The sequence below is a fragment of the Doryrhamphus excisus genome, chromosome 11, assembly GCF_030265055.1.
Source record: "Doryrhamphus excisus isolate RoL2022-K1 chromosome 11, RoL_Dexc_1.0, whole genome shotgun sequence".
Lineage (NCBI taxonomy): Eukaryota > Metazoa > Chordata > Actinopteri > Syngnathiformes > Syngnathidae > Doryrhamphus > Doryrhamphus excisus.
The window spans coordinates 19,569,258-19,580,000 of NC_080476.1; the positions used below are offsets into that span (position 1 = coordinate 19,569,258).

Sequence of the window (10,743 nt, forward strand, 5' to 3'; positions counted from 1 at the left end):
GTCATGCCAATTAGTCTTTCGATATATATTATATGCATTTTAAATTATAGGTATTTCAATATTTGTAAAGAAATTCATAATTAATTTTTTTTAAGAGGTGGAAAAATATATTATGTATATTAATTTATGTTATGTTTATATTTCCTGCACCATCCTTTACTCATGTTTCACAACTAGTTCATAAAGTGCTGGCCAATTACCAAAAAGTCTGATGATTCCTTATATAGATTTGACATTTGTATGTAAAATAAACTCTCCTATTAAAAAGAGTTAAGTGTGAAGCATTCAGAAATAATGAATGGTATTTTTGTACATGTTAAAATATACAGGCTTTTCACAAATGAGGAAAAAAAAAAACAGTACAGTGTAGGTTTCTTTGGCAGCACAGCCCTTCCAAGTCCATAGATGTACCAAAGTGAAACGTGGTCATTTCGGCCCCCCCAGAGGTCCTTGTGGGCTGATTGACCCCTTTCCTCCTAGCGTCACTTCCTCGTTTAAGGCCATTGGTAAAAAGATGCACTGTTTTCACGAATCAACCTTTCATCGGTTCACTCGTGAGGTCAAGCCGGGGAAAGACGTAGATTGTCCACAACCGATCGAACAGTAGATGAAGACAGTACGGCTCGAACCAAACTCCTTCCGGCGCGGTAGCAAACAAATCCCAGCATTCCCATCATGACGCCTTTCATAACCGTTCGTAAAACCCAGCCAATCTGAGAAGGTGGCGCCACGCTGTAGAAAAAAAAAAAAAAAACAATCACAATGACAAGAGTTTTTTTTCGATTATTGAATGTGATGATAAATAACTGTACCTCATGATCTCGCTGACGTTGAGATACTCGTCCCAGTTTCTTTCGATGCCGGGCACGTGGCCCATTCCGACAACTCCGACTACAACAGCAGGCACTTCTAAAAGAGAATATAATGTTACTCTGGGGCGGCACGGTGGTCGAGTGGTTAGCGCGCAGGCCTCACAGCTCGGAAACGAGGGTTCAATTCCACCCTCGGCCATCTCAAAAACATGCTAGGTTAATTGGCGACTCCAAATTGTCCATAGGTATGAATGTGAGTGTGAATGGTTGTTTGTCTATATGTGCCCTGGGATTGGCTGGCCACCAGTCCAGGGTGTACCCCGCCTCTCGCCCGAAGACAGCTGGGATAGGCTCCAGCACCCCCACGACCCTCGTGAGGATAAGCGGTAGAAAATGAATGAATGAATGAATGTTACTCTGCATGAAAAAAAAAAAAACATAACAAAACAAACATAAATAATGACAATGAAGAATTAACCTATAAATTTTTCTGTGACCTAATTTTCCTCTGAAAAAATTACAAAATTATTCTTGTAAAATTCGGACTTAAAAAAAAATAAAAAATAAAAAATTCGGACTTTTTCTCGTTAAGATTACAATTGTTTCTTCTTCATGTTAAGACTTTACTCTTGGGAAATTACTGCTGATTTTCCCATTTTTTTATGCTTTTTTTCTTGTTAAATAATGACAATGAACAATGAACCTATAACTTTTTCTGTGACCTAATTTTCCTCAGAAAATTACAAAATTATTATTGTAAAATTCAGACTAAAAAAAGATAATTTTTTTTTAATTTTCTCGTTAAGATTACAATTGTTTCTTCTTCATGTTAAGACTTTACTCTTGGGAAATTACTGCTGATTTTACCATTTTTTATGCTTTTTTTCTTGTTAAATAATGACAATGAACAATGAACCAATAACTTTTTCTGTGACCTAATTTTCCTCAGAAAATTACAAAATTATTTTTGTAAAATTCGGACTTTAAAAAAAATAAAAAATACAAATTCGGGCTAAAAACAAATATAAAAAATACAAAAATTCGGACTTTTTCTCGTTAAGATTACAATTGTTTCTTCTTCATGTTAAGACTTTACTCTTGGGAAATTACTGCTGATTTTCCCATTTTTTTATGCTTTTTTTCTTGTTAAATAATGACAATGAACAATAAACCTATAACTTTTTCTGTGACCTAATTTTCCTCAGAAAATTACAAAATTATTATTGTAAAATTCGGACTTTAAAAAAAATCGGACTTAAAAAAATATATATAATAAAAAAAATAAAAAAATTCGGACTTTTTCTCGTTAAGATTACAATTGTTTCTTCTTCATGTTAAGACTTTACTCTTGGGAAATTACTGCTGATTTTCACATTTTTTATGCTTTTTTTCTTGTTAAATAATGACAATGAACAATGAACCTATAACTTTTTCTGTGACCTAATTTTCCTCAGAAAATTACCAAATTATTCTTGTAAAATTCAGACTTAAAAAAAAAAATTCTGACTTAAAAAAAAAACGGACTTTTTCTCGTTAAGATTACAATTGTTTCTTCTTCATGTTAAGACTTTACTCTTGGGAAATGACTGCTGATTTTCACATTTTTTTATGCTTTTTTTCTTGTTAAATAATGACAATGAACAATGAACCTATAACTTTTTCTGTGACCTAATTTTCCTCAGAAAATTACAAAATTATTCTTGTAAAATTCGGACTTAAAAAAAAAAAATTCGGACTTAAAAAAAAAATAAAAAAATTCGGACTTAAAAAAAATTTTTTTTTTAAAAATTCTCGTTAAGATTACAATTGTTTCTTCTTCATGTTAAGCCTTTACTCTTGGGAAATTACTGCTGATTTTCACATTTTTTTATGCTTTTTTTCTTGTTAAATAATGACAATGAACAATGAACCTATAACTTTTTCTGTGACCTAATTTTCCTCAGAAAATTACAAAATTATTCTTGTAAAATTCGGACATAAAAAAAAAAATTCGGACTTTAAAAAAAAAAAAATTCGGACTTAAAAAAAAAATTTTTTTTTTAATTTCTTGTTAAGATTACAATTGTTTCTTCTTCATGTTAAGACTTTACTCTTGGGAAATTACTGCTGATTTTCACATTTTTTAATGCTTTTTTTCTTGTTAAATAATGACAATGAACAATGAACCTATAACTTTTTCTGTGACCTAATTTTCCTCAGAAAATTACAAAATTATTATTGTAAAATTCAGACTAAAAAAAGATAATTTTTTTTTAATTTTCTCGTTAAGATTACAATTGTTTCTTCTTCATGTTAAGACTTTACTCTTGGGAAATTACTGCTGATTTTACCATTTTTTATGCTTTTTTTCTTGTTAAATAATGACAATGAACAATGAACCAATAACTTTTTCTGTGACCTAATTTTCCTCAGAAAATTACAAAATTATTTTTGTAAAATTCGGACTTTAAAAAAAATAAAAAATACAAATTCGGGCTAAAAACAAATATAAAAAATACAAAAATTCGGACTTTTTCTCGTTAAGATTACAATTGTTTCTTCTTCATGTTAAGACTTTACTCTTGGGAAATTACTGCTGATTTTCCCATTTTTTTATGCTTTTTTTCTTGTTAAATAATGACAATGAACAATAAACCTATAACTTTTTCTGTGACCTAATTTTCCTCAGAAAATTACAAAATTATTATTGTAAAATTCGGACTTTAAAAAAAATCGGACTTAAAAAAATATATATAATAAAAAAAATAAAAAAATTCGGACTTTTTCTCGTTAAGATTACAATTGTTTCTTCTTCATGTTAAGACTTTACTCTTGGGAAATTACTGCTGATTTTCACATTTTTTATGCTTTTTTTCTTGTTAAATAATGACAATGAACAATGAACCTATAACTTTTTCTGTGACCTAATTTTCCTCAGAAAATTACCAAATTATTCTTGTAAAATTCAGACTTAAAAAAAAAAATTCTGACTTAAAAAAAAAACGGACTTTTTCTCGTTAAGATTACAATTGTTTCTTCTTCATGTTAAGACTTTACTCTTGGGAAATGACTGCTGATTTTCACATTTTTTTATGCTTTTTTTCTTGTTAAATAATGACAATGAACAATGAACCTATAACTTTTTCTGTGACCTAATTTTCCTCAGAAAATTACAAAATTATTCTTGTAAAATTCGGACTTAAAAAAAAAAAATTCGGACTTAAAAAAAAAATAAAAAAATTCGGACTTAAAAAAAATTTTTTTTTTAAAAATTCTCGTTAAGATTACAATTGTTTCTTCTTCATGTTAAGCCTTTACTCTTGGGAAATTACTGCTGATTTTCACATTTTTTTATGCTTTTTTTCTTGTTAAATAATGACAATGAACAATGAACCTATAACTTTTTCTGTGACCTAATTTTCCTCAGAAAATTACAAAATTATTCTTGTAAAATTCGGACATAAAAAAAAAAATTCGGACTTTAAAAAAAAAAAAATTCGGACTTAAAAAAAAAATTTTTTTTTTAATTTCTTGTTAAGATTACAATTGTTTCTTCTTCATGTTAAGACTTTACTCTTGGGAAATTACTGCTGATTTTCACATTTTTTAATGCTTTTTTTCTTGTTAAATTATGTGCCACTAAAAAGAACCCACTACAAAACAAGTGCTAAAAAAAAAATGATATCGGAATATAAAACCAATGAAAACGGTTGCAAAACATTACGCTACTTACTCTGGGCATTGGGAGGAACCTCCACACAGCGCGTCGCCTGGCGCAGTGTGTGCGTGAGGTAGATGTCTCGCTCAGCCACGATGGTCTGGTGAAGAGCTGGGAACTCGCCGATCATCTCCGACATGGTCTGTTCCAGCAGGTCCTTCTGTTTGCACTTCTCGACGTCCTCCTTGCTGAAACATGACATCAATATTATGCACAGCTTCGGTGACAAGACAAAAAATGGACGTCCCGGTATAATGTGAAGCATAAATCGTTTGAAATTTTGATGCTGCAAAAGTACCTGATCGGGTCTGAAAGAAAGCAAAGACCCCAAGCAAGACGGGCCTTTTGCCACAAGCTGAGAGCAGCAATGGCTCTCTTGAACGTGACAGGGATGGGTCTGTCTCCCAGATGAAACTTACAGAACGGCACACGCCCAGCCTGGGTGTAAGAAGACATCCAATTCAAGCAAAAAAAAAAAAAACGAAGACTTGTGTGCGGGAAAGCAGTTTCAATGTTTCACCTCTTTGAAAGCTTCCCGAAACTCCCCTCCGGGTGCCATTCCGAGTTGCTCGGTGATGTGAGCGGAAACTTTGAGGAGCAGAATCTGCATCAAGCCGGACATTAAGCCATTCTGACGGACAAAAAAGAACAAAAATAAACACATCAGCTTCATTGAAGGCACATTTGATATGCAAGATGTCCAGGATGTCCCGTGAAGGCCTCACCTGCTTGATAGCCTGCTGGACCTTATCCAGGTTAATGTCTTTGGCTTCCTTCAGTAATGTATTCTCATCCATCTTCAACATGGACACCCTGTACTGGCACAACTCCACCACGACCACGTCTGGCTGCACAGCACGGATTGTCTGCATGAGGGACAAGAAGAACATCCTGATGATGCCTGGTAGGTGGACATTAGCAGAACTCTTGGATTGAGGACGATTATATCGAACAGATCCTTGTCTCGGCACATAAGGAACACGGACTCAGTGACTTCATACAAAGAAATTGTCTCACCGTGGCCACGTCCCTTTTGCTGCTGTCGCTAAAGTGGGCGGTGCCCACCAGGTACAGAAGACTGCCATCAGGGGACACAAGACGGGTCACCGTTTCCGGCAGCTCCGGTGACGACTGCCGTCGCTGGGCTCGATACTGCCATAGCAACTCCATCGCTTCACTGTCGGCTGGACAGAGATGAGTGACAGTTACCAAGAGTAACACAATTTTTAGATTCATTCATTTTCTACTGTTTAATTTTAATTTTAATTTTAATTTTAATTTTAATTTTAATTTTAATTTTAATTTTAATTTTAATTTTAATTTTAATTTTAATTTTAATTTTAATTTTAATTTTAATTTTAATTTTAATTTTAATTTTAATTTTGGTGGAATTTTAATTTTAATTGTGGTGGAATTTTAATTTTAATTGTGGTGGAATTAAAATTAAAATTAAAATTAAAATTAAAATTAAAATTAAAATTAAAATTAAAATTAAAATTAAAATTAAAATTAAAATTAAAATTAAAATTAAAATTAAAATTAAAATTAAAATTAAAATTAAAATTTTGGTGGAATTTTAATTTTAATTGTGGTGGAATTAAAATTAAAATTAAAATTAAAATTAAAATTAAAATTAAAATTAAAATTAAAATTAAAATTAAAATTAAAATTAAAATTAAAATTAAATTTTAATTTTAATTTTAAAATAAAAAAATTTAAAAAATTTAAAAAATTAAAAAAAATTAAAAAATTAAAAAAATTAAAAAAAATTAAAAAAATTAAAAAAATTTAAATTTAAAACATTTAAAACATTAAAAAAAATTTAAATTGTTTTTAAAAAATTAAAATTTTAATTCAATTTTAATTTTTAATTTTAATTGTGGTGGAATTAAAATTAAAATTAAAATTAAAATTAAAATTAAAATTAAAATTAAAATTAAAATTAAAATTAAAATTAAAATTAAAATTAAAATTAAAATTAAAATTAAAATTAAAATTAAAAAAACTAACATTAAAATTTTAATTCAATTTTAATTTTTAATTGTGGTGGAATTAAAATTTTAATTCAATTTTAATTTTCATTTTAAAATTAAAAAAATTAAAAAAATTAAAAAAAATTAAAAAATTTAAAAAATTTAAAAAAAATTAAAAAATTAAAAAAATTTAAATTTAAAACATTTAAAACATTAAAAAAATTTTAAATTGTTTTTAAAAAATTAAAATTTTAATTCAATTTTAATTTTTAATTTTAATTGTGGTGAAATTAAAATTAAAATTAAAATTAAAATTAAAATTAAAATTAAAATTAAAATTAAAATTAAAATTAAAATTAAAATTAAAATTAAAATTAAAATTAAAATTAAAATTAAAATTAAAATTAAAATTCATTCATTTTCTACCGCTTTTTCCTCACAAGGGTCACGGGGGTGCTGGAGCCTATCCCAGCTGTCTTTGGGCGAGAGGCGGGGTACACCCTGGACTGGTGGCCAGCCAATCCCAGGGCACATATAGACAAACAACCATTCACACTCACATTCATACCTATGGACAATTTGGAGTCACCAATTAACCTAGCATGTTTTTGGTAATGTGGGAGTACCCGGAGAAAACCCACACATGCACAGAGAGAACATGCAAACTCCACACAGAGATGCCCGAGTGTGGAATTGAACCCCTTGTCTCCTAGCTGTGAGGTTCACTCGACCGCCGTTTATTATTGTGGTTGCAAATTACAGTGGTAATTATCTTACACAGTCCTGGTGGAAGGCAAGGTGGTGCATCTTCTAAAGGATCTTCTGCCGGTCCCACAGACCCATCCTGTGACCATAAGTGATATAGGACAGTTTCAGTGTAAAATAAGTACTTCCAGTTTGAAGATGAATGCTAGCAAAGCAGGTACACCAGGGGTCTCAAACTCAATTTACTTGGGGGCCACTGGAGCTCGGGTTTGGGTGAGACTGGGCCGCATCAGGTTTTCAAAAAAAAAAAAAAAAACGCATTTAATAAAAACTAAAAAATTAATAAAATTAATAAAATAATTATGATGATAATTTATTTATTTATTAAATTTATTAATTTATTAAAAACTAAAAAAATAATAAAATAATTCTGATGATTATTTATTTATTCAATTTATTAATTTATTAAAAACTAAAAAAATTAAAAAAAACTTTGCTTTGGTTCCAATTTTCTACAAGAAAAGCTCTGATAAAACATTCCACTGTTCTCAAATATCTTACTTTTTATTTTTCATCACAAAATAAGATGAAAAATAAATAAACAAATCAAGAATAAAGAAAATCAATCAGTAATAAATAAATAAATATAATAATAATAATAATAAAACGTCAAATAATAAAAACTTAAGAAAGCACATATAGTTGGTGGGTAGACAAATTATTTTTTTCAAATTAAAATGAACAAAGCATTATTAGAGCCCTGTAGACATGACAAAACACGACTATAGTCACATTTATACTTTTTTTATTTACATCATATTGCGCAACTGCAGCGTCTTGAGACACATGCTAACTCGCAAACAAGAGCGCTAGCGACCTAAACGGTAGCCTTCAAGTTATTTCCTTTAAACTTAAATCGCCAAAAACTTACCACTTCCACACGGATAGGGAGGATAACTATTAACAGTTATTTAACCTTTAACATGAACATTAATCAAACGTAATATTTTTTTTTCTGGGTACATGATACCATACAGCATCCATCGCACTAACATTACACTTTCATATCAAGGCGGGGGCCTCAAAGTAGTGTCCTGCGGGTCACATTTAGCCCGTGGGCCGCGTGTTTGAGACCCCTGAGTTACACAGTCCCGGCTTGAGAACATCTGTCAAAACACAACCAAAACACACACACACACGTACAAACCTCAGAATTGTTGTCTCGCTCCATGTTCGAAGATGTTCAAACTGTGTGTGATAAGAAAGTAAAATGAATTTGTGTCGGCAAAGTAAAGATGTAAAGAAGCTAGGCTGCGCTGACGTCGCCTTAGCGTAATGACAGTAGTGTTGGCGTGTGTAAACAGCTAACAGTCATTACCGTGGCTAACGTAATGCCACGGAAAAGAATAAAAGGACATTTAAACCATCATGTTGGTGACAGCACGACGACGGATACATTTAACAACCTCATGAATGTGTCAAGAAATACAGAGTTAGCTTAAGGAACTAAAGTAGTTAGCTAGCTAAACATCCAGCGTATTTAGCTAGCAGGCTGATGACATGCTAATAGCAGCTGGCGAAAAAGTGTCACGTCGTACAAAGAGAAAACAAACCAGTCATTAAAAAGAATAAAAGTATTAATCCGTACATTATTACACATTTAGCAAAATATCTTTACTTAGTGAACAAACCAAGCTTGCTTCTCCTCCACTACCGCAGCGCTCTTCGTCATGTCCTGCGCAATGCATCATGGGCAATGTAGTCACACCAAGCGTTTTCTCAAGAAAATCCATTTTTTATTTGTTTTCAATGTAACATTTTACACTTTACAGTCTCTAAATGTAATCACCAAATTAAAATTAACATTAAATTTTAATTTTAATTTTAATTTTAATTTTAATTTTAATTTTAATTTTAATTTTAATTTTAATTTTAATTTTAATTTTAATTTTAATTTTAATTTTAATTTTAATTTTAATTTTAATTTTAATTTTAATTTTAATTTTAATTTTAATTTTAATTTTAATTGTGGTGGAATTAAAATTAAAATTAAAATTAATTGTGGTGGAATTAATTTTAAAATTAAAATTAAAATTAAAATTAAAATTAAAATTAAAATTAAAATTAAAATTAAAATTAAAATTAAAATTAAAATTAAAATTAAAATTAAAATTAAAATTAAAATTAAAATTAAAATTTAATTTTAATTGTAAAATTAAAATTAAAATTAAAATTAAAATTCAATTTTAATTGCTTCTCCTCCACTACCGCAGCGTTCTTCGTCCTGCGCAATGCATCATGGGCAATGTAGTCACACCAAGCGTTTTCTCAAGAAAATCCATTTTAATTTATTTTCAATGTAACATTTTACACTTTACAGTCTCTAAATGTAATCACCTCTGCACAAAAACTTTTTTTAACTCGGTGTATTGTGACTCGTGCAACAATTTTTTTTATTATTAAAGTGCTTTTTGATCATTCATATTATTAATAATATTTTAATTCAAACATGAAGTGGAAACAACAGCCTTCAATAACAAAATGTCATTAATTTACTGGCTAAGATTTGTGTCTTATACAGTAGATTGTTGCTTTATAACTTCAGTCCTTTTTATTTATCACTATATCTAGTGTATAAAGTGCTAATGTAGCCCTACCGGTACCTGAATGTACAAAAAAAAAAACAATGCTAATACAGTAGATGTTTTGAATATGGAAAAAAGGCTGAATGTAGTGAACAATTTAAGGTTAGGTAACAAAAACATATGTTGCATACCGCTCTATTAATTTCCTTTTATATTGAATACCAGGAAATAATTGAACCGGTGATCCAAATACCATCCTAGTACCCCTATAGTAGTGAAATACACTTATATAGCTAAATTCCAAGTATGTTGCATCATCACAAAAAAAAAATACTTTCAAACTTTATTCCACTTAGCATTTTTCTCTTTCTCGATTACAAAATAACCACGTATTATTAATGGCGTGCAGGATGTATCATCATCTGTCAATCACAATCTATTTGTGAAGGAATAGCATGGTCATATACAGTACTATGTAGTAAGCGCATACGTTATTGCCACAAATATATTGTGATCTTTTGCATATTACTTCATATTAGATCTCAATGACGGTATTGCGTGAACTACCTGTCTACTTCTAGTAAAGGGACAAAGTTATATCATATGTATTTAACCCTTTTTTAAAAAAAAAAAAAACTAAAAAAAAAAAACAAACAAAAACATACCGCAGTAATTTATGCAGATATGTGTTTTAGAAAGACCTCTCACTCCCATATCGATATTGGTTTCATCAGTCTAACTAGCACCCTGTTGAAGTTGATGACTGCTGGTTTCATTAGTGGGTGATAGTTGAACACAGCCATCCTGAGATATGAGTGTGACATCATTTCCTGCGTATCCGCCCACCTCTTCCGTCACGTCGAAAGTCAAATCCAATGAAAGTGATCCCTTCCTTGATGATGGGAGTGGAGTGGAGTAACAGTGTTGGGGAGTGGAACCACTTCAAGGAGGACATTTTAGCATTCCCCCGC

At 30.1% G+C, this 10,743-nt stretch overlaps 2 protein-coding genes across 4 annotated transcripts in view; both read right to left on the bottom strand.

The window, feature by feature from the left end:
* Positions 1-290: 290 nt before the first annotated feature.
* trabd (TraB domain containing) lies at positions 291-8,933 on the bottom strand. Of its 2 annotated transcripts, none has more exons than XM_058087058.1 (10): positions 8,879-8,933; positions 8,395-8,435; positions 7,260-7,326; positions 5,527-5,693; positions 5,235-5,375; positions 5,030-5,140; positions 4,808-4,947; positions 4,525-4,697; positions 813-909; positions 291-732 (listed from the first exon to the last, which is right to left on the bottom strand). In XM_058087058.1, the coding sequence occupies exons 2-10, from the start codon at positions 8,416-8,418 to the stop codon at positions 561-563; spliced, it is 1,092 nt and encodes a 363-aa protein (XP_057943041.1). In that variant the 5' UTR covers positions 8,419-8,435; positions 8,879-8,933; the 3' UTR covers positions 291-560. The 2 variants fall into 2 exon arrangements, with proteins under 2 accessions (XP_057943041.1, XP_057943042.1); XM_058087059.1 differs by having other exon boundaries at positions 8,866-8,919.
* Positions 8,934-9,536: 603 nt separating this feature from the next.
* Positions 9,537-10,743, bottom strand: part of panx2 (pannexin 2) — an 18,185-nt gene continuing 16,978 nt past the window's right edge. For both annotated transcript variants that reach the window (XM_058087204.1, XM_058087205.1), the window contains exon 6: positions 9,537-10,743. This exon is cut by the window's right edge and continues 305 nt beyond it. In XM_058087204.1, the coding sequence (XP_057943187.1) occupies positions 10,729-10,743 (15 nt within the window). In that variant the 3' untranslated portion in view covers positions 9,537-10,728.